General features: G+C 38.1%; 1 protein-coding gene across 1 annotated transcript in view; it reads left to right on the forward strand.

The window, feature by feature from the left end:
• Positions 1-24,688, forward strand: part of med30 (mediator complex subunit 30) — a 57,894-nt gene extending 33,206 nt beyond the window's left edge. Inside the window, exon 5 of the mRNA XM_038277081.1 lies at positions 24,158-24,688. Within this exon, the coding sequence (XP_038133009.1) occupies positions 24,158-24,253 (96 nt within the window). The 3' untranslated portion in view covers positions 24,254-24,688. The remainder of the gene's footprint in view (positions 1-24,157) is intronic.
• Positions 24,689-24,991: the final 303 nt, after the last annotated feature.

Genomic DNA, 24,991 nt, shown 5'->3' on the forward strand with positions numbered 1-24,991 from the left:
CAAATGACGCAGTTTACTTTGGCGCCTAAAATAAATTTATACTCTTTTGGTGTAATCAAACTAGACAGCTTCAGGTCCTCTTCCAGCTTTTTTTGCAGTCAAAGATGCAGCGTTTTGGCCAACCACTGTATTTGCTGAGGCAAAGAATAATTTAATGGGCCACTTTGTTTATGTGACATAGTGAGGGATATACTGGCGGATGACCACGATGTGAAAGTGTTAACTCAATGAAAACAATGCAAACATCTGCGTATGGACAGGAACGGGCAGCTGACCCTTAAAGTGCAGAAGGCAGATAAACATTTACATCGTTGATAAACGCGACGCAACATCTGTAGAGCACTTACAGGGGCGTTCTTCTAAACAATGAGGTCAGAGTGAGGTAAGAAGGCTTCGATACAACATCTAATTTCCCTAAACTAAATAAAGACGCTGGTTATTTTTGTAAATGAGCTCCAGGTTTGATTTGAGTTCATCACTTATTCCAGCAGATGTTTAGTATTTCAGGACATCTGCGGGATCTGATCATGAGCCTTGTTGGGCCAAAACCTGGAACCTTGTGCGATCTCTCACAGTACCAAACCTTCAGCTTATGCATTAAATTAAGTGTTGAAAATGAAATGTACTTGAAATAATGTGAGATGTGCCTTATGCATATCCTTATGTTCCTCAGATAGTTTAGAATCAATAAAAACTGATTTCACTTAATTGAAAATTATAGTTTCTAGTTTTAGGGAATAAAACGGGAGTTTAAAGTTGCAAAGTTTATTATAACGCAGATTTTTTATTTATTTTTTTAGAAAAATAGAGTAAATCAGACATGCACTGAAAGTCATTCAGACCAACCTCACTTATAATTTTCACTTATCTTAAATCTTATCATTTTAAAGATTTGAAGAGTCAAATCTTTAAAATCTTCACACTATGGGTGTAGAGTGAATTGAGGTTAAAGGTCAAACCCTGAAAGGAAAAAGTAAGTTTGGGAATGACTCCTATAAACATCAGGGCGGTTACATCGCCATTTTCTTTGGCATCAGTAACTTAAAAAGATTGCAACAAGAATGGATAATGGTAAAAATGTCAGATTTTAAACATTTAAAATGTTGCTATTTAAAATCTGTGTGTGTATTGTGGTACCAAGCTCATGTGTAATGTAAATGGGCCCTTTTTCTTTTAAAAAATAATTGTGTTTTTATCCACTTAACACAAAAAGCTAAGCTAATTAAAAAGAGGTTTTCTAGTTTATTTTAGACATTCATCTGTTTTCTTTTTGTTTGCCGCATTATCAGCTGTGATTGTTCCCGAGCTGGACAGCTGCACGACAGCAGGGAGAACATTTGAGCTTGAGGGAGTTACAGCGGTTGGTCTGATCAGCGGTGTCGAGTTGCGGCGGGACATGGGAAGCAGATGTTTGCGGCCTGGCTGCGTCTGCTGCAGTCGCTTCAGCTCCATACGATGGACCTGTTTTAGGAGGAGGCAAAGGAGATAACATGTGAAGAAAAAAAGGTTAGAAGGAAGGCTAAGAAGAGGAGTTAATGCCCGAGAAATCTCACCAGATGGACCAGAGAATAAAATATTCGCAGCTGAGGGGGGAGAATTGGAAGCGTGAAAGGAAAGCATCCTGTTTGCACAAAAGAGAGAAATGGACTGTTCATGTGGGAAAAGTGTTTTAAGATGGATGGATAACCAAACAGATAGCAATGTTGTTGGAGGGGGTTGATGTGTGAAGTGAAGGGTAAAGGACAAAGAAAACACTGAGAGGAAAAGAAGTCGATGGAAACATCCGTGTTGCATGTGAGATGAAGAAAACCACATAAAGCAGCAGCTGAAAATCTTCTGTTTGATGTGGAGGAAAATGATTGATGAGGGTATAAACCCATGAATCTAAAGACGGCTGTAGATTGTCAGCATTTGCTAGCTGTCTTTCAGATAGTGTCTCCTAAAGGGAAAACTGTAAACTGATGAAATTCAACTGGAGCGAGGGGAGCTGGATGCATTCTGTGGCATATTGCTGACAGAGCGAGGAGATTGACGCACAAGTGAAAAGATAAATCCAAGCATGCTGCTGATATGTCAGGCTGGTTCAAATAACGCCTGAGAAATCCTGACAGTAGATACTATTGCTGAAAAACATCGACTTCTGTCAAAGTTTAGATCCACTTGCTGCTTTGCATAACGAAGGAGAGGCATTTTCAGAGGGAGGTGTAAAATGCAGAGTAACAGGTTGCCAAGGAAACTACAATTGAGTCTGATAATGGGACTTGAATAACTAGCTTTGAGTAAAATGAAGGTGTCATTCTTGTTACCCCCATACAAAAATGTTTGTTTGATTTGTAACCTGCCTTTGATTTGTTGCAAACAAATAAATTAAATATGCTAATTTTTTATGAGCGTAATGATGCTTTGACTGAAATCTGGGGGTTTCTCCCCAACACATTTCAGCATTGACTTTGGTTAGGCTGAAACTTACAAGGGAATTATGCTGATAGCCTGTCTTTAAATGAGTGTAACCGACATGGAAATGGCATTTTTATGTATTTCGCACCTTACTTGCAGATAGAAGTCATGTAGCAGACTTTAATGTGTTTCATAGAGCAGCAGTTGGCACGTTACCTTGTATGAAAGGGTCAAATACGGGAGAAGTAGAGTGCGCTGCCCTCCTTCAGCTATTGTACAACTTGTGGAGCTAGCAGCTAGACAAGGGTGCACAGGGGGAGGGGTAACGGTGGTGTTGCAGCCCACCAACTGAACACACTCCTTAATGAGAATTATTATATATATGCTTTTTAGAAAAAGCAAGGAGGCATAAACAATCTGGGATTCACATGGAAAATAATATAATATAACGTACTTTTTCTAGATGTTTGTTAGTTTGCATAGTTGCTCTTAAACACATTCTTAGAAAACAAATCGTTTTTATATATATATTAAAAAAATATAAATCTGACTAATATCTTCTCCATTATTTAACTGGTACATTATTTCCTTAGGGCAAGATTTTTGTAAAAAAAGTAAACCTGTACATGAAATTAGGTTAAGTGTTTTTATGTTTTTTTGTTGTTGGCATTCATATGAATATACTGGTGATAACTTGGTGTACAGGTGCTGGTCATAAAATTAGAATATCATGAAAAGTAGATTGATTTCAGTAATTCCATTTAAAAAGTGAAACTTGTATATTATATTCATACATTACATACAAACTCATATATTTCAGATGTTTATTTTGTTTAATTTTGATGATTACAAATGACAACAAATGAAAATCTCAAATTCATCATATCAGAAAATTAGAATATTACTGAAGACCAATAAAAACAAAGGATTTATAGAAATGTTGGCCAACTGAAAAGTATGAACATGAAAAGTATGAGCATGTACAGCACTCAGTATTTAGTTGGGCCTCCTTTGGCCTGTATTACTGCAGCAATGCGGCGTGGCATGGAGTCGATCAGTCTGTGGCACTGCTCAGGTGTTATGATAGCCCAGGTTGCTCTAATAGTGGCTTTTAGCTCTTCTGAATTGTTGGGTCTGGTGTATTGCATCTTCTTCTTCACAATACCCCATAGATTTTCTATGGGGTTAAGGTCAGGAGAGTTTGCTGGCCAATTAAGAACAGGGATACCATGGTCCTTCAACCAGGTACTGGTAGCTTTGGCACTGTGTGCAGGTGCCAAGTCCTGTTGGAAAATGAAATCTGCATCTCCAAAAAGTTGGTCAGCTGCAGGAAGCATGAAGTGCTCTAAAACTTCCTGGTATGTGGCTGCGTTGACCCTGGACCTCAGAAAACACAATGGACCAACACCAGCAGATGACATGGCACCCCAAACCATCACTGACTGTGGAAACTTTACACTGGACTTCAAGCAACGTGGATGAAGTGCCTCTCTTCTTTTCCTCCAGACTCTGGGACCTTGATTTCCAAAGGAAATGCAAAATTTACTTTCATCAGAGAACATGACTTTGGACCACTCACCAGCAGTCCAGTCCTGTTTCTCTTTAGCCCAGGCAAGACGCTTCTGACGCTGTCTGTGGTTCAAGAGTGGCTTGACACAAGGAATGCGACAGCAGAAACCCATGTCTTTCATACGTCTGTGTGTGGTGGTTCTTGAAGCACTCACTCCAGCTGCAGTCCACTCTTTGTGAATCTCCCCCACATTTTTGAATGGGTTTTGTTTCACAATCCTCTCCAGGGTGCGGTTATCTCTCTTGCTTGTACACTTTTTTCGACCACATCTTTTCCTTCCCTTCGCCTCTCTATTAATGTGCTTGGACACTGAGCTCTGTGAACAGCCAGCCTCTTTAGCGATGACCTTTTGTGTCTTGCCCTCCTTGTGCAAGGTGTCGATGGTCGTCTTTTGGACAACTGTCAAGTCAGCAGTCTTCCCCATGATTGTGTAGCCTATAGAACTAGACTGAAAGACCATTTAAAGGCTTTTGCAGGTGGTTTGAGTTAATTAGCTGATTAGAGTGTGGCACCAGGGGCCATCAATTTTGAACCTTTTCACAATATTCTAATTTTCTGATATGATGAATTTGAGATTTTCATTTGTTGTCATTTGTAATCATCAAAATTAAACAAAATAAACATCTGAAATATATGAGTTTGTATGTAATGTATGAATATAATATACAAGTTTCACTTTTTAAATGGAATTACTGAAATCAATCTACTTTTTCATGATATTCTAATTTTATGACCAGCACCTGTATGTTTGATTGGTTTGGTATATGGGTATTGTTAATTTATAGCCCCCCCCTGGAGAAAACTCCACCAGCTGCCACTGAACCGAACCGTGCTAAATCTAGTACTAGTTAACAGATCTTTTCACCTGTTCACAACACAAACTTCTTCTAAGCCTATTAACAACAAATGGCATCAAAAGAACGTCGTGACCTTGGATAATGCCGAGACCGAGGCTCTCAGTGAAATTTGAATGGAGGACGCTATCCAGACACATAAGTTCCTGAATGTTATGGGCACCGTCATTTTTGTTTGCGTAATTCCCACCCTGAGAGCTGTAGTATTGTAGAGCACAGATAGGAGGCAAGGAACCGTGCTATATTGGTGTGTAAATGGTCTTTAGAAACAACCAACTGTTGACTGATTCAAGCTCGGTCCGAACTCCTCACAGAACGGTTTCAGAGGGGTAGTGCAAATGGGGCATAAGAATTATTCACTCTGTCTCTATGCACCCATTTGACTCCAAAATATTTATGTACATAATAAATGATTACTTTTTATCCTGAAAGCAGAACTGTCCTAATTAGATAACCTGCTTGGGAAAACATTAGCCTTAACACATAACAGGCGGGTAATATTAGGTTTTAACAAACGCATTTATGGTACATAAAAAATTATCCTAACAAAAATAAAGAAATTATTATTTTTTTCCTCCTACAGTTACTTCTTGACCCCTGGTTCAGGGTCTTATCAGTTTGGTCCTATTCCTCATAACCCTGCTATCGAAGGTTTCCCTCTGGAGCTGTGTAGTGAACAGGTATCAGCCTTAAACATCAGCCTGATCAGGTGAAGAGGTAATGGAAAAGGGGCGGTCTGAAGGAGGGGCAGATATATGACTTCTGCATGGTAATGTCTGACTGCTTTATGAGGCATCCTGGCTGTGAGCGATAGCCTTGCTCTCGTTATCTGTCGATTGGGGTAATTGCTGTTTGTCAGAGTCGGGTTGATGGATGGTGATGCAATCTGCCTGGAGTTGGGAAGGATGGAAGGGCTAAGCCTCTCTCTCATCATTCTGCCTGTGTCTTTACTAGGCATACTTTGTTATTGTATCTTTTTTTAATTGACTTATGTAAAGTCTCTAGTGGACACATGCGAAGGGGATTATTTATATCGATCCCTGCTTTGTGCATTCAGTACAGTTGTATAGGTAATGTATGCAAATGTCCACACGATGTTTTTTTGCGTGGACAAATGGGTAAAGTTAATCTGAGCTTGTGGGCAAGTCAGCAATGTTTGCATAAGTGTCTGGATTCATTAGCCCTGAACCACTGGGGCCTAATGTGTTGCAGTCGCTCCGTCTCTGCACCACAGACCTCTGGTGTAGCTGAATGTGATTGTGCATATAAATTCAGAGACCCCATCATCTGTGTTTCTGCTCCAATAACACCGAAAACAAATTCTGTGGCACCCAAGTGACCAAAAATTACAGCCCAACATGACTGGTCACACGCCAAATAATGAAGGACGACTACGAATACGAACAAATAAATTAGCCTGCAGATTTTTTTTCATCAGAGCATCAATTTGGACTGAGCTCTGTGTTTTGTTTTGTTTTTTTTGTCAGCTGTCTGTAGCTTCCTTTCTGCCTGCCTGACTGACTGATTGGTCGGCTGGCTGTCTGGCTGACTGATGGTCTGTTTCACAGAATGCAGGAAGGATGATTCATATCGGCTCTCTGGACTGCTTGATAATCATTCCATCTGGGACGTGGGACAGCATGTCTTGTTATCGGCGCATCACTCATCGTTTGTCCTCTTCTTGCATTCCCTCCGTGCTCCATCTCTCCATCCTTACATCGACCCCCAAAGGGTCTTGGATAAAACCCTGAATCCTGCAGGGGGGCTGTGATGGCAGACCAGTGCGGCATGGCAGAAACCTCTACGTTCTCGGCGCTCCACCTGCCTTCCCCCCTTCACCAGCCCCACCCCTGTGCCGCTGCCTGCCACTGCCACTCGGCTGGCGTTTGATTTAATACCAGCCTAAGTGTGAATAAATTCCTGTCACAGCCCATTAAGGGGGCCTTGGAGAGATCTGCTTGTTATTAATTCTCCACAGCTCCTCTCTTCCCTCTTTTAGTTACCATCTCTCCCGCTCTTACTGCTGCCATGTCTGTCTCCTGTGCCCCCTCACCCTCCTTATCCTCCTCCTGCTCCTCCACGTCTCTCGCTGCACACTGCCTTTCTTTTTTAATACCTTGTTAATTACAGAGCCTGTCCTCCTTTATTGAAATGAGGGAAAAATGAGAAATTAAAAGAGGCTGTTTATAAATTCAACTGATTTACTTATCTGACTCCGTCTTTGTTCTTGTCTCCTCTTCAGAGCTTGCTGTATGTGGATCATGTTTTTACAGTGATGCGGGTGGTTGATTGTATCTAAACATGGGCAGGTTAAGTCTTATCTAAGGCCTAATGTTAAATTTATTTGACCTGTACAAAGGGATGCCACTCTGGTGGTGGATTAAAGGTTATTACAGTCTGGAAAAGTACAGAATGAGATTCGTTTTTCCCGTTCCGACAAATTTGAAAAATTATTAGAGTTCATGAAGACATATTGGTCCATAATTAATTTAAAAGCCATGGTTTAATCCGTCATCAGTCCATCTGGGAGTTCAGCAGTCTGCCTCTTCATTCATGCTCTATCAGTCCATCAAGTCCTTCTACCCATTGATCCACCCATCAATCCATCCTCCCATCACAGTTCCATCCATTAGATTACCTATCCTCCAATCCATCCATTTTCCTTCTAGGGCTGCAACCAATCATCATTTAGCTAAGTGAGCAATCTGTTGATTTTTTTTTTCCAATTAATTGATGCTTAATCTGACAGCAAAAAGTTCCTTAAAAATACCTTTGACAGAGCTTAATCCAGGTGAAACTAAAACTTTTACATTTGAGGAGTTCTAGATGGAGGATATTGACGGATTAAAATGTTTTTTTCTTTTTTTTTCTTTTCAATCTTTTAAAGATTTTTTTTTTAAACAAATTTAGTACAATTGATGCTTTTAGTGGGTTGGTCTGTCAGTTTAAGGCATGTTTTTTAGTCTCTATACTCCAGTTAAAAGTTAATCAGTAAATTAATTGAAAATGATTTCAATACTCAATTAAACATTCTTAATCCAATTTATTGTTTCAGCCGAACTTCCATCCACCTATTCAAGTGCTGTATTTCCATGTTTGTCCATTCTTCAATATCTCTTTCCTTATACATTCAGCTGCCCCCTATAGAGCCATGAGTGTCTGATTCACCAATCCTTCCATAAATCTAAGAGCCTTCTTTATTTCCATCCATCCATCCTGTCTAGCATTCTCTACATTAGTTCATCCATAGGCGGATCTACTGGGGTGGCATAGGGTGGCAACTGCCACCCTAAATGACAGCCTTGCCACCCCAGCTGCCACCCCAGTTGGCGGTAGGGGTGGCGAGGCTTATAAATTATGGATCATTTGAGAATTACTGCCGCTAATTTCCAATGTCGGACTGCAGTGAATGCAGCACGAGATGACGCGAGAGCGACTGAGACTGATTGTTTTGAAAACCGAGTGGGGCAAAGCGAGGGAGCCAGGGGTGATGGGGAGAGGAGACACGGAATGAAAAAGGTGAAAACTGATTAACTATCTATCGAGAAATAAAATCATAATGAAAGCACAATGTTGCTAGCATAGCTGCAATGCTGATTTTGAGATGATAAAAATCAGGTTGCAGAACGTTATTTCTCTATCTATGATGTTAGTTAGGCCTGACGATTCAGGCTCATAAAGACATATTTGCGGTCAACTATGACAGAAAAGAGACGATCAAGTTTGGTTGTACTCAAATCAAAACGCACAAAGGCATTGGATCTAAATAAAGTTGTGAAGCGTTTTGCTGAGCAACATGGAAATCACCGCATTCAGCTGTTATAGTCATGTTAACTTTATGTTATGCTCTCTGGTGAGCCTTTACAGAGCTCTTACATTTTGTTTTGGCACCTGAGAAAATCTGATATTTCCTTTAATAAAACCAAAAGTGTTAATAGTTAAAAATGTGATACTGGTGTGAATCCTGCTTAATATAAAGCAGTGTTGTTGTTTCTTTTTTTGTATATATAATATGAAACTATACAGAAATGACCCGTATGAACCTACTCACAAGTAAAATGTATTTTTATGTTGCTTCTTTTCAGATTTATGGAGATTTTGATGTAACATACAGAACCCGCCTTTTTGTTGATTTGTTGATACAGCAGTATGGAGGACCAACTCTGCCATATTTAAAAATAAATACAGAAATAAATGCTCAATAAATAAATTGCCACCAAAAATACAAACAACAAATAAATGTAAGTAGAAATTAAATTATACAGCTAGTCATAAAGGTATATACCGTAAATTCTCTAATATAGGCCCGGGCCTTTATTTCACTCAAGTGCATCGCGGTCCAGGCCTTTATTGGATAGAGGCCAGAATTAGAGACAGGCCTCTATTGCTATTTGAGCAAAACAGACTACCAGTGGAATGAATAAAAATTAGATTTTGTGTCTATTTGAACCTATAAAACACTAGGTTCATTTATTGAAAAACTACAGTTACCATGTCTCGCCTGGTTTGATGTAAAAAAAAAAAAAAAAAAATCCTCCAATTCTGTTTAATTCTCCTCCTCAGTTTTTCTCCTCCTCTTCATCTCTCCCTTTAATCTCCTCATCACTCGCGCTCCTCCTGTTCTGCTGCGTGTCTGTTCTCTTCCTCGCGCAGACGGGCAGCAGTCAGGGCCTGTCGTCCAGCTGCGTGCGCAGGGCTGTGGTACTTGTATGTTACTACCACAAGAATAATGTTGAGGTATGCCCAGAAAAAACGTTTATAGCCCCGGCCTGTATTACAGACCGGCCAATGTTAGAGTCCCGGCCGCTATTGGAATACAGGCCAATATTAGAGAATTTACGGTAACTCTTTTAATTGGCTTCTTTATTTCTTTGCCTTTTTAATATTTACCTTATTTATTTTTTTGTCATTTCTTATCTTCAACTTCATTTTTTCATTACTTATATTTTTAAGTATTTATTTATGTGCATGTTATCATATTTTTGTCTGTTTTATTCTTCCTTTGTATTTTTTTACCCTAGTTATTTCTTCGCCTCTATTTCTTTCTGCCTGCCCTTTTAACATTTCTGCCTGCCATTATAATATAATTTCTAATTACATTTATTTGTTGATTGTATTTTTGGTGGCAATTAATTGTATGCTTATTTATTTATTGAGCATTTATTTATTTCTGTATTTATTTTTAAATATGGCAGAGTTGGTCCTCCATATACAGCTCTATCTACAGCAGATCTACATGCATGAAACGTCCCTTTCATGTTGCCGTAACTGCTGTATGTCAAGTTACTGAGGAACAAATGGGGTAAATGTGTGTTCAGAGTAAACATTACATAGATGTCCAGTACCTTGTTCGGGTGCCTTGACCCATTTATTTCTACTGTGTAGTTCTGCTCACTTTAGTCCAGCTCAGTCCATAGATCTCTGATGGGGAATTTTTTCTTTCTATCGTTTCTTCTTGTGCAAATGCTGCATAGCTGCCTCTCTGACAGTCAGTCTCACACATCTACTACTCAGCACCTGTGTCTTACCTTAATACCTTTCCTGTCATAATGCCCCTCTAGAAGTAGTGTTATCATTCTTCTATCTCCTATTAAGTGAGATCTCATTGTACGATGTATTATTAATATGAACTTTTTCACATGAAACACTAGTACTGTACATACTATTCTCACCAAACTGTGATAACTGTGATTAAATTCAGTGTAAACAAATGCCATATGTTGCCACCCCTAAAAAATTCCTGCCCCCCTCTTGCCACCCCATAAATATTTTTCTAGATCCGCCCCTGAGTTCATCTGTCTGAGATCAACCAATTAATTCGTCTATATTTCCATTTTTTCATCCTCCATATTTAAAGTTGTAGATCTCTGTAGAAATATCTGCCACAATTTAAAAGATTAAGTTTTTTGTTTATACTTTAAACTGAAGGAAATTGAGAACTCTAAAGATGAAAATGCTGTCCTAAAAAAAACATGTTGAAAATCTTATTCACTCTTTAATTTCTTCATTTTTTTTCTACTCCTGCTCTGCTCCACCTCTATTTTCTTTTTAACCTGCTTCCTTTTTATGTCTTTCTTTCCATCACACACGGCTCTTTCTTTATCACTTCTTTCCCATCCTCCTCTACCACGGTCAGTGTCCAGAGTTAGTAGGCTATGCACAGCAGGTGCTCGTATCTGTCTTATTAGCAGCCACATATGTGGCCCATTAGGGGCTCTTTGTATGCCAGGAGCTTTTTAATTGTTTTGCAGGGGTCGAAGGGGCACCATTGCATCAAAGAACTTCAAAAATGGTGATTTTTTTTTTGTTTGCTTGTTTTTTACCTTTTGAGAGAAATAGAATTTTTTTAGTATTTTGTTGTTTGGTTTCAATTTTAACTATTTCTGCGTTTCATCACAGTGTGTAAAGGCAGTGTTAGCGGTTAAAGGCGGCACTGTGTTTTAGGTTTTCAGGATTATGGTTTATCTTAAAGAGCTGATAGATGGAAAGCACTGTTCTCATTGTATTTTCTGAGACAACTGTTCTTACAGGACAAATGGTGATGAAAATACTGCAATTCTGGGATTATATTGAAGTTTAGTATTATGAATTTAATATCATCGAACCATTTTTTTAATGCATATCCTTTTATTTTTAGTTGAAATTCTTGATTTGATGCGTTTTTTTAATTTACAGTTGAAGTTGTTTTGTCACGCATATTAATGTTAATAGATAAGTTTCATCGCCACGCTTTGGGTCGCGGATCAAAAAGAATGACGCCCTCAGGTCCTTTTTTTATAAAGGAACTTTAACAATAACTATGATAATGATTAGGCACATATGTTTAATGATATCGAAGCATTACTTAGAAATAGACCAAACCAAATACATTATTTTAAATGCTTTTTTTGGGACTGGTATACCTATCGTTAATAGATGTTTAAAAGTTATCTGTAATCTAACAGCTAGTTCAGGTCATGAGTCCATTCTGATAATATTTTATGGGTGAAAAACTGCACAGTTTGGGAGCCTCAGCCTTAGACATTATGCAGATGTTTTTGACACCATAGGATGACTGACTTGCTTTTCTCTCTCTTTAAAAGGCGGCAAGTTATTTTCTTCTCCTTCAGCTAAACGTACCAACTTTCCTTTGGTTAAAGGATCTTATGATCTTTTTAAGTCTAAAATGATTTGCTACTCAGTAATATATTTTTGTAATAATTTTCACAGGGTCGTAAGGCGCATTATAAATCCCCAAATCCAGTCTCCATCACAGAGGGCTTTGCATTAAAAGAAAATGCTAATAGGTCCTCTATTCCAATAATTAACTGGGCACAAAAAAATGTTTCTTTTGGGTAGGGAAACAACTTGCAGGTTGTTCAGCAGTTTATTTCCTTATATTAACTTTGTTCACATCTTATTCAGTTTAGTGACTGTGAGACAGTTCCAGGAGTGATGAAGCCAGATTCTTTGTATTTACTTTCTGAAGGAAACTCACTTGCTGTTGATACTTTTTAACTCCTTGTGAATCTGGGTGATTAATGTTGAAAGTATTTTTTTACACATTTTTATCACCATATTCACTTTTAACTGTTGTGCTCAGAGGATCTGCAAAAAATAACCTGGAATCCTGTTTTTTTTCTGTCTTAGACGCTACATTTTTTCTCTTTAATCAGTGAAGAAAAAGCAATTTTTTTTCACATGCTGCAGGGAATCTTAACATCTGAACATGAACAAGTACTTTGTATGTGTGGAGTCTGCTCTTGTCTCTATGAGGGCGCGGCACAATTGGCATAACATGCCTTCTTTCTGCTCAGCTCCTGTTTGCATTAAACAGTCGAGGCTTTAAATTGGAATTACCTGTCATTTATCTTTCTAGAAATCTGCATGCTTTGCTGTTCTCCTCTCTGCTACCTTCACAATTAAGTAAAAGCAGATAATAGAACCCATTTCACTTTGCTAGAGACAGGAGTGCTGGTTTTAAGTGTGAGTGAGTGATTGTGCCAATTAAACACATGACCTAACCACAGGATGCTTTTGACATTTGAAAAAACTGTTCTTGGCTCTTGAAAAATTTAGATCAAGGCTTTTTTTTTGTGGGGCTCTCTGCCACCCATTAAAGAAAAACTAAATCTGATGTTTGCTTTGAGTGTGAGATATGTGTGACCTTAGATGATATAAGCTCCTGACAAACATTTGACAGAGATCAAAGGAGGACATCCTGCCTGCTCTGAAATTGACGCAGCAGGATATCACCTTGCAAATGGCAGGACCCCAGTGCTAACATGCAGCCTTGTTTACAGAAGCTTGCAGAGATTTATGTGCACAACTGAGGCAAAATATACATGCACATGGTGAAAAAAAAAAAAAACACTAATGCCTCCTATGGAACTCATGACACTTTTTTTTTTATTTCCTCCTACAGCGTGGTCTTATTTTTTCAGAAGAGAGAATGCTCTGTAGAATACAATTGGAAGACAATGCTATTCTTTTATAACACAAAAAAAGTGGAATTTGGAAAAAAAATATATATATATCCATTTGACAAAAAGTATATGAAAATAAAGAAAATAAAATCTGAGCAATCAGCAAAGTTGGTCTTAAAACCTTTTTCTTCAATTAAGAAGTATATCAATATATATATATATTTTTTTTCAAATTTCAAATTTATTCTTTGCTTGCAACAATAATGCATTGAAGAACCCTCCATAGTTGTTCATAACTTTGGTTTATCTTGGTTTAGGAGCCTTTTTATGCCTTATTCATTGGTAATGGAGAAAGTGACTCTTTCCCTTTCCATTTTGAACAAGTAAATGTGTTATACTCCATCTTTTATATTATTTTATCACTTGTCTGATACTTTGGAAGTCCAAAGCGTGTCTCTTAGTGCTGAAACAATTTATTGGATTACTCGTGATTAATCGATTATTGAAATAAATGGCAACTCATTTAGTAATCAGTTAATTGTTAAATGGAGTATAGAGACTGTAAAACATGCCTTTAGCTGACAGAGAAACACACTTAGAACAGTATTATATCAAAATTGTAAAAAAAAAAAGTAAAAGCAGCCCTAGTGTCAACTTCAAGACTGTATAAACAGAGCAAGACATTAGCAGCAGATCTTTAAGGGCCTCCAGGGACCGAGCTGTTCTTGCCTAGACCTCAGTTTCCCAGTTAACTGATATTTATATCAGTTTATATAAGTAGTTAATCAAGTAGTTACCCAAGCTGGTTTGTGTTCCACTGCATAGTGCACAGTAGCTGCTATCATTAAGTCCTGCTGCCATGGAAGCAATATTTAATTTATATCAGGCTTCTTTTGTTTGTTCCTATTTAGAAAAATCCTACAAAACTACATCTATTCTGACTGCCACTACTGTCTGGTATATTAAGTAAAAGATTTTTCTACATCTTTCCAAACATTCTGGTTTATGACATGATTCATCAGAAATCAGCCTTTTAAAATCAGCTGGTTACAGTTTTTGCATGACTACCCATAGCTGCTCTTAAAGCAACAACACTTTTACCTCCCAGACTCTCATTTATTATCAACCAAATCTTAAAGGAAGGCCCAATCAATGGGGCTACCTGGCAAAGATGCAAGTGCCTAACAGGAGGTGGGAGGGTGACGGGCCTCGGATACTAAAATCAATGGCAACCATTCTGCAACAGTCGGCTGACGCTGCAAGCTTTCCACCTCAATACTGAAGATGTATTGAAGAAGCTCATTGGTAGGTGCATGCAAGGATGACAACATGATTATTGTATTTCTGCCACTGCTGGAAGCAAAGGCTTTTATCTACTTTCAGAACCCTTTAAAGACTTAATTCCCATGGGAAAGTCAGCGCCAAATACTGAACAATCTGCCTCTTAAACCCTCCTCTCTAGTAAAAGCCATAAAGTTTACAAAGTCAATTAAGTTGTTTTTATTTTTTTATTTTTAACTGATGTAAGGCAAATTAAAGCCGCTTGGCCTGCCTCCCTGTGGATACACTGTCAGATGGTAAACTTGGACCCATTTAGCGTTAGAGGGTTCCCCAGGCAGGGCAGAGAGCTGTAAGGAGCTTATCACCCCCCCACTCACATGTGCTTTTTACAAGTTTTCTCAGAGGGAAAGTAGCAGTTTATCTCTTTGTTTCACTGTATATTACTATAAACAGATAATAGAATAACCTATAACATTTACCTTCAGGTGACTATACTCTGATTTTTCACTTTTGATGGATTTAATAAACAGCAAATAAATAATCAGCATTTTGCTAATCAGTTGGATTCAAAACGGTAAAATCAGATTTCCAGCTGTTTGTTTGATGCATCACTTCAATCCATGAATATAATTTAAACTTGGAGCGGGATGAATTATTACAAGCCAGTGTTTCAAAACTGTTAGTTGTAAACAACACATTTCAACACAGTTGTAAGTAATTAAATCTTCCTTATTATGGAAAACGTTCGAACTAGAAGACTGTTCCTAACTAGTTTTATAGATCAATCTGAATAGAATTAGATATAGAGAGGAATTTTATTATTTTTCCATTCTGTTATATCACCATCAGTTGACCTAGATTAACTTCACTAATACTGTTTTGATCTCAAAGGTAAATGAATGTAGTAAATGGTAGCTTTTTTTCCATTTCAACAAGTTGTGGATGGAAAGAGATAAAGATGGATAATAGTTGGCCCTGTGGGAAAATAGATAGTGGCTGAAATGTTGATATATCTTGTGTCCTTACACCTGTTGTTTTCTAAACTTATTACCAGGACAAAAGTATTGCATATCTTATTTACTGGAAATAATGCAATTGCAAAAATTTGCTTCTTTAAAATTCTCAGAATATCACATATATTGGACATATATTGGAAACTCAACTATAGAGATATTATTTGTAAAATGCCAGTTTAGCCTTGGTCCAATTTGCACAGTATATCACAATTGTATTGTTGTTATAATCTCCTTAAATGCATTATCCATTCCAAAGAACTGGAATACTACCATAAATGTTGGCTCATTATTTAGGTTCAGTGGGTTGTGATGCTTCATATAATTTATACATTTTGGGGTGAAAAAGGAAAAAGGACATCGCCAAAGATTATCTTGTTTAATAGCTCTAGATTATAACGTCTTCAACCTTTAAATACTTTAGAATATTATATCAAATACAATCAAAGCTATTGTAGCGAGGTTACTACACATGAAAAGTGAAGAAAACAGTAAATGATGATGATTACAAATGTATATTTTTCCCCTTTTTTATGTACATTAATGTGTTCCTGTTGGCTGATGGATCTCGGGAGTAAAATTATGGACCACCTTCTGCCAGATGATGATTAATGATATGAGTGAAGTGATCATCTGTGCTTCCTATTAAACTTAATTAGACAGTTTTGTTTCCCATCGCTGGGTTTTTTCCAGCTCAAGCTGCTTTATGACACCACAAAAGCTCCAAAACTTGTTTCCTTTAAGGACTGTAGAGTGCTGTAGCAGAGCTGTACTGAATTTATATTTTTTCATCAATGATTGTAGAAATACTTTTGTGTTTGTTTAATATTAGAAAACACGTTTTAGATTATATCTCAGGCAACGTATTAACTTTGAAGGATTAAAGCTATCATTAAGTATGGAGTCTGATGGCTTCTATCTATTGACACAGCCATTAAAAGTGTAAGCCCCTCAAGTTTCTCCTGTGGTAATATAGTTACATTTCTTCGAGGTCATTGTCTTTATATAATTAAATTCATTTCAGTTTATTTATATAACGCCAATTCACAACACATGTCATCTCAAGGCACTTTACAGAGACAATACAGTCAGATTGGTTAAAAGTTTCCCTCAAGGAAAACCAGTTGATTTCATTCAGTCATGACAGCAGCAGCACATCTATGTTTCTATTTCACAGATATCTCAATCCAAGATAGAGTTACAGCCAAACAGTAACAGACGTACTGAAGCTATTATGACAGGAAAAAACAGAGAGCACAAAGTTATAAATGGAACTTAACAAATATTACAGAATGTTAGATGGAATGAAGCAGAATAAGGGAAAGTGGGTCCTAAACATATAGCAGCATACACATAGAAAATAGCTCAGGATAACTGCCTGTTTTGGATGAGTTATGAGAGAGGTAGAGCCACAGTAGGGCAAGGGTAGGGGGGGGACGGTGGCGTCAGATGCAGGAGTTTGCCCTGGAACCGGAGTTGTTTGTCTGAATGACTAGATGTACTGTAAAGCACCGCTGGCTTTTATTTTGAAGAGCCATTATTTCTTCTTTCACACAATCTGTTTACAGCTCAATTTTTAGATGCTGATCTATTAATATGTGTTTAAGTTAGACTGGTACTATTTGGGCCCTGTGGTGCTCCTAGACCCCTTCAGTCTATCAAACTGTGGTCTGTTTGTCAGTTGATCTTAGATCCAGGTGATTGATGACGCCTCATACCTGAGTCTTCTGGAGTTTCAGACCTGAAATTAGGCTGAATCATGTTAAATATCTGGTTCTGATTTATTTTGGATATAGATTAATTTGTTTCCATATAAGAGCAATTTTGACATTTTCTCGTCTAAGAAATTACCTTTGTTTTTTTCCCCCCAATATAGTTGATCTCTTTTCATATATGTTTGATGTTCAGTGTGTAAAAAAATAGAAAAATAGGAGATTTTTTTAAAGGTCAGAAGATTTCTGCTGTCCTCTCCCTAATCCCTCCTCCATGCTCACAGACACTTAAAGTTGTAATACCCGGCCAGATCAGTCTGAGTCAAAGCTGTGATTTGAGCTGCCAGCGACGGGGCGGATTAGCCGGGGAATCCTGAGTGAAGGCACTCTTTTGCTCCACTGGCTGTATTCCTTCTCGCTCTCCTCCTGTGTTTCTGTGGGAATCAATTCATATTTTAAAGGAAGGCGTTTCATTTCCGGCATTATCTCAAACCCCCTTGTCAAAAAGCAAAGCTCTTTACCTTCTCAGAGTGGTGGTCGTCTTTTTAGTCCTTAATAAAACGAGCAAAATGACTAAAAAGAAGTTGAATGTCTTTATATAATGATATTATAACAAGAATACTTTGATTTTCTGTAATGTGAAATGGATCAGAGCCCCATTGCATTCAGCTTTATGTGAAGATATTACAGCCAAATTAATTAATGTAAAGATTATGGTTATAAAGCTCTATAACCCTGAAGAGGGACGGGTGTTTAATGGCCAACATTTAACTGTGTTTACTGGCCTTCATAACATGCCAGTTGGCCTATAACGACGTGACTTATTGATTTCAGGTCAGAGAACATCTTCTGGTGGCCTGAGCCCAAATCTGTCTTGACATAACATGTGGAGATACAGTTGTAAGAGCTTCTCTTGCAGTGAAGTTTCTGTGAAGTGGAATCTTAATGTAGTGCTTTCTATGAAAAATTCATTTTCTTTTTTTCCCCCACCCCACTGTTGAGGACAACCTCTTTGATCTGATTTAGACGGGTGGTGGAAAGGAGAGAGGATAATGAAGAAAAATCAAAAGAAATGCAGACAAGAAGAAGCAGAGATGGAGTAAAAAAAAAAAGCTTGTTTCTACTGTTTCTGTTGTACAGTTTTTCTTCCTAGGCATGGCTAATAGTCTTTGTCACTTCTTGAAATCGTAAATTGGAATAGTCATTGAATAATTGTCAGATAGTGTATACCGACTCTAAAACAAATCAGTTGTTAAAAGGACATCCCACTCAGCATTAATTAAGCTAAAACTGTGTTTTATCTAGAACTACTCAAGTGGTAAAATTTAAATTGTAACTTAACATCCACCTCATTTTGGGAAATTCTTGCCTATTTTGCATACCAAAACGGAAAAGCAAATAACTTGGAAACTGTAAGCCCAAATTAGATTTGCAATACATCATTTGAAAGCTAACCTCCTCTAGTTTCTGAATATATAAAATTGGTTGAGTAGAATACAGACCAAGCTGCATCAGTTCAAACATGACTCAAAGTTGTTTTTATTTGTAACATCTATGACAGCCACTTCAACCTTGCTCAGGCACCACAGCCTTTCAGGTAAAGTGAGTAACTGACTACAGCCAATGACTAACATTGACATGTTAGATTTTTGGGGTTATGGCTGATATGGTAGCTTAAATGTTTCCTTCTGTAATGTTCTAGTGTTAAACCTATATAACTGTACATAATAAGACTGAGTCTTCTAATAAAATATTAAATTTGCCAGTCTGGGTGAGGGTTCATTAAAGTCGTAGGGAAGCGGCTGTTCCAACCGTTGCATTTCCGAATTCTCTTGATTGGTGCCTGTCTTTACATGAGTGAATAAAGTGAGTGTGATTGGTCGTTTATCAAGAGGGCGGGATTGTTATAGCGGAAGGTTTGTAAGCAAGTTTGATTGTTTAAGCCAGAATGATTTTACATTTAAGTATGACTTCCCTACGACTTTAAGTTTTATTTTGGAGGGAAAATAAATCCAGCATGTGGAGTAACACAGTTCAGTTAAATTTAATCTATTGAAGTATTAGACTGAATGTTTTATTTTGTTTCTGACTCTAAAGTTGTTTTTGGGTTTTCCTGGGGTGACTGAGGGTCAGAAGGCCCCAGCTTCTGTCAGTCTGCCCCCGTACCGCTATGGCTACATAGCAGCCTACCACCATCAGTATATGAATGTTTTCATAAATCAGAATACGTGGTGAATGTGTGACTGTAGTGTAAAGTGGTTCGGGGTCCTTGGACTCAATGCATGGCCTATACTCTGTAGAAGTACAGGCCATGCTGACGCACCGCTGCATTAGCAGTGGTCTGACCAGCATTGTGTATTCATGGACTGTAAGAGTCTTAAAGGAAAGCATTAAGTCCCTTATTTGTTTCTATTTTTTTCCTTTTGCTCCCTGACCTTTGCACAGGGCTGTACATTTCTGCAGCAGTTTTGGCTTCGATGCAGCATTTGGAGCCAAAATACCGTGAATAAGTCACACACAGACGCGCACAACAGCGCATGACCTCAGATCCAGCAGTACATGCTTACCTCCATAGATGACTGCACCCGACTCTAAGCAAGCCAGTCGCCGCTTACAATCCACCTCTGGTCACCGCTCTGCTCTCTCCTCCTCCTGCAGCCTGCTGGAGACTGCAGGCATTCTCTCTGTGTGAAGCAGGTTAGGCAGCCTTCCATTGTGCTGGCAGCCCTCTGAGACTCCAGCTCAGACGGTAGATCCAGTCTTCTTTCAGGAGCTGTTGACCAGTCGCTCTGCATATCTGAGCAGAGCAACTTTAAACTGGAAATGCCTGTAAATAGCACAGAACACAGACGGCTAATGGCTCCTCTCCCTCTGCTGCTCCGCTCTCTGTTGTAAAGCATTCTTCAGAATATCACATTATAGGTGTGAAGGATTAGAGTTGCACTAATTATGAGGTTATGAATGAAAATTACATTTCCCTAAGGTTGCAGAATCATTTCTGTGATAATAGCAGCCTTGTTATTCATATATCAAGATATGCCAGGGAGCCTTTTATAATGAACAGGCCGTGAAGGCTCCTCTGCCATCCTGGTCTTATTTCTGCTGTGAAAAATCTGCAGTTTCATGCCTGCTTTTCGATAAAGAATGAAGCATTGTGAATCCAAGAGGGAGAAGCTCCCGCTGCCTGTTAAACACTGATGGATGAGGTGAAAAATAGTCATAAAAGCGCTGCAATTATAACGACTATAATAGTAATTGTTTACAGAAATACTGAGAATCTAAAGAGGCATTATCTCATTAATAGAGAAAAATTGTTATTTCAGGTATCAGTTGTTGGAGTAATGAGGCGTATTCTATAAAATACACAGAAAGGCGCACAGAATCAAAGCAAGCATCTGTGAGTTTGTAGAGAGCAAAGAAGCTTGGGAAGCGTTTAGAAATCCCCCCTAAAGGAAGAGACTGGAGGGTTTCCAAATGTTCCACTCTGGAATATCTTCAAGGACAATCAGCTAAACAGCTGATATTAAGAGAGCTGTGTGAAATTGATTGCTCAAGGTGTTATCTGCGCTGCAAAAATGGCTGGTAATTAGTCATGGCTAAAGGAGTGTTACTGAGAGCGAGATGGATTTAATCTTAATAGATTTCACCGCACTGCAGATACAGGAGCCCCTGAGTTAGGTCGCTCCACTCTTCCTCCTCTCCCTCTCTGATCCGCCGCTGCTAAATGTGCCCAAACATAGATGTTCCCAGGTATTTTTTCATTTTTCTAATGCAGCCTGTACTTGGCGGCTGTGCTTGATTTCATTGTTCAGTGTCTCCAGCTGCAGCAGCGCTGAAGGAACCATTATTAGTTTATGCATAAAGGCTTCAGCAGATGTTGACTCAGAGATCTTGGTAAACCATTCAGAGACAATCAGGGGACAAACCCTTGACTGACTGACTGGCTGGCTGGGAGGTGTGCTGTTTGCTCCTCTCTGTAATGTAGCTGTGCTCCTGAAGGAGGCCAGATGTTTGTGTTATTACAGCGATTAGCTGAGTTGATGATGGACCAACTCAAACTGAACTATTTGGAATCATTTGTTGTAATTATGTGGGAACGCAGTTTTTTTTCCTGTTTTTTGCTGAATACCTGAAGTTGAAGGTGGCCTTTTTGAAATTTCTTATTCACTTGCTTCACTTCATCCAGGGATTTTCTGCTTGGTTATTTTCATTAAAACAGAATCCCTTCACTAATTAGTTGATCATAAACCTTCTTCCATGCCAACATCCTCAGTCATGCAGGTGTTCGCTAAGGCCCTGAACTCTGGTGTATTATGTAGTAAAAAGTACTCGTGTATTTTTTTTCTCCATTTAGAATTATCATACAATCATTCCATTAAAATCATTCCTTCAATAATGGCGCCCCTTTCTTTTAAGGTCATAAAATTATTGTATAAACACGCCTGATTACTGTCAGAGACCTATTAAAGCACCTATACCATACTTTTTAAGCCTTTTGAAGTCAACTACAGGAATATATTTATATGATGCAATCTAGCCTAACCTTTGACACTATTTATTTTCCTTCAACTCTGGCAGACCGATCCTTTCCTTCTTTAGGCTCTTCTTTAACAAGGCTATACAAAGTCTGAGACCTCTTTAAGCCGAAAAATAATTTTTGCAATTAAGGCGCTAGCTAAAAAAGGACAGTTGCTGTCACTGTTCAGATTTACTTGTAAGAGTCACTTTGTCACAGTTTTATGCAAGAATGATAATTTTCTGTCTTGCATCGCCGCTCGCTGATTGGAGAGAGTTGGTGTTTGTTTACTGTGGAAGGTAGTTGGTTTCTAAGGGCCGTAGGTAAAGACTGCTCTATGTAGACCGGATTTGGCTGCTCGTTTTACAGGACTGGTAGAGGCTGCTGCTCAGAAAGCAGATATTATGAGAATTACTGAGACGTGCATGAATCAAGATGCATGATCATGAATCTTAGTCGCATCAGAAACTCTTGATGGAAATGGCTTCAAATTCGCTAAAAAGTTTTTACACTTTAGCGAAAAATTACCTCACATCTCTGATCAGCTGTTTCTGCTGTCGGCATTTTCCCAAATATCCCTATTATGCTTGAAACATGGGTGGAAGCTTCATTGCCATTACTGGCATACATGTCAATGAAAGAACTTGCCAGATAAACTTTGCTCCATTACTGATCTGTGTTCCGAGCTAGATTGTAGCCACTACTTCCTGTTTATAACAGACATGCATGATGACCTAATATGGACAACGTATGACGAGATTATGTTTTGCATCTCTTTGTTAGTTGGTTCAAAACCAAATGGAAAAACAGCAAATTCATGTTTGCAAAAAAAATCACATTCCAGCTGGATGGAAACACAGCCAACATTGGAAAAAGATTCTTCCTCCTCTTTCTGGTCTAATAATAATAATAATAATAATAATAATAAATTTTATTTAACAGCGCCTTTCTAGACACTCAAGGTCACTTTACAGAAATAAAAATTAAAATACGAATACAGGAACATATACATAATAGTATAGTATTTGACAGGAAGTTTGTGTCACTGGGTCATAAGACATTAAGTTTTTTTCTTTATGGTATAATAATAAAATGAGGAACAAAAAATAATTTTAAAAACATTTTTTTTTCTTTCAAACCAGGAGTCAGAATTTGATCACCATGTTAGAAATTAGCTGCATTTATGTTTGACTCTTCCTGTATGGCGCTATATAATTTGGTCTTTTTCACATTCATTATTGTGTCTATTATTTTCTAAATAAAAAAAAAGTTCTAACACTCATAAGTGGGACATTATGTTGTTTGATTTTGTCAGGATGATGTTAGACCTTTGAGATGTTCTCCATCAGGTGAAACTTCTTCCTTTTGATGAATTATCATCATCTTTGCTCTCGTCTTTATCCAAAAGCTCATTAACATCAGACAGGCCATCTGTTTCCCATAGAAAGCAGGAGGCAAAGGATCAGAGTAGGTCATACCTTTAAAAAGTCACCTTCTGCTAACCAAACAGCTACGGTCTCCCCCCGGATAAAAGGTCACTTCTCATTAGACCTCTAATGTTCTTTCTTTTTTTTTTTTTTTTAAACTTTAAAAGGCCCAGTGTGGGGGGCCAGAATAGTGGATTATTTTAATCCCAGAGTGGCACTGCACCATGGATGGGTCGGTAACCTTACAGCTCTAACTGGGCTTCATAAAAAAAGAAATATTGCACATTTTAAAAATGTTTTAAGCTGTTTAAAAATGTCAGATTTAATTGCTAAATCTTACACAGTAACTCTTTTAATTATATACTTGGATTTATTAAAGCTCCCCTGGGACACATTGAAGAGAAAGGAGGAAAAGTAACAATCCTGTCAATCTTTAACTTTTTCAAATATTAGCTGGAATTTTTTGGTTATTCAGGGAAAACCACAAAAACTCTTGCAAGAGAAATATTGAGATAAAAGATTAATAAAATCCTTATTCTTTGATTTACTTAAGTTTAAGATATAGGAAATGGAGTCAATTTTGGTTATCAACTTTCAAAGGTCTTTAAGACAATTTTAAAGGCTTTAGAACTTCAGTGAGAACTAACCATGGAGCAGTGGTGAACAACCAAAATTCATCCAGGAACCCTGTTAAGGATGGAGAGCTGGATAATGGACACAGATGGATGAAAGGTTTAAGAGTGCATGGATTTCACAAATGAATTAGTCAACAATTCCAGATGATTTTAAACCGTAACAAACTCTAGATTATATTTTCAGATTTTCCGAATCAGATTTGTTTTGTATTTTTAAAGCACAACTTTGGATTTAAAGGAAAGACCGACCAAACTAGCCACACATTTTAATCAATAGTAATCCAAATGTCTCTTATGCGTGTTTTTCTTAATTTCTCTCGTCTTGTTTGTCCTGCATTTCCTTATAGAGGCTGAAGCAGAAGAACCAGCAGCTAAAGCAGATCATGGACCAACTGCGGAACCTCATCTGGGAGATCAACTCCATGCTGGCCGTTCGCAGCTGAGGACGAAGGACGGCGACGTGCAGGTCGTAAACCGGACAAAGGCCGACTGCACTTTACATGAGAAGCGGGAACTTTGGCAATATCAGCTTGGCTCCGAATGAAGGTTGGAAACCACAGAAGAAGGAGGAAGGGTTGGATGGCAGAAACAGTTCTGTCTACCTCTATAATCTATAATCAAATCAGCATTATTTAACTGAAAGATCAAATACCTTTTATGTATCTGTAGCTACAGGCTAGATGAAGAAATATTAGATGTATTTAATCAGACTATACCTCTGACTTTGAGGGGAATGACGAGCAACACTGTGGCAAAAAATGTATTAACGGCTAATCATAATGTCTGTATTCAATGTAATCTCTGTGCTTCTCATCAAACATCTCAACCTTGTTAAATGATCTGCTGAACTATAAATCTTTTTGAGATTTCAGAGAAAAGAAGTTGTGTTGTTTGTGAATGTCAGAAACCATAACTCAAACCTGGATTAAAAACAGAGGAGTGATTTGGGGGTATCGGAGTAAACTTTGAATTAAAAGCTCTGAGTTTCTGACTCAAAAAGGCCGGAAACCAAACATTCCTCTGTGGATGGATTGCTAAGAGTTTAGGACTAAGAAATGGTTTATTCTCATTAAGGAATCCCAGCAGGATAAGTTACTGGAAACCAGTTATCAGCTGCAGAGATCAGTTTGGCACCCTGAATGGAAAAATCTTTGTTTTCTGAAATATTACATGAATGCACC

This window comes from Cyprinodon tularosa, unplaced genomic scaffold (genome assembly GCF_016077235.1).
Source record: "Cyprinodon tularosa strain WSP-4 unplaced genomic scaffold, ASM1607723v1 ctg13, whole genome shotgun sequence".
Classification (NCBI taxonomy): Eukaryota; Metazoa; Chordata; class Actinopteri; order Cyprinodontiformes; family Cyprinodontidae; genus Cyprinodon; species Cyprinodon tularosa.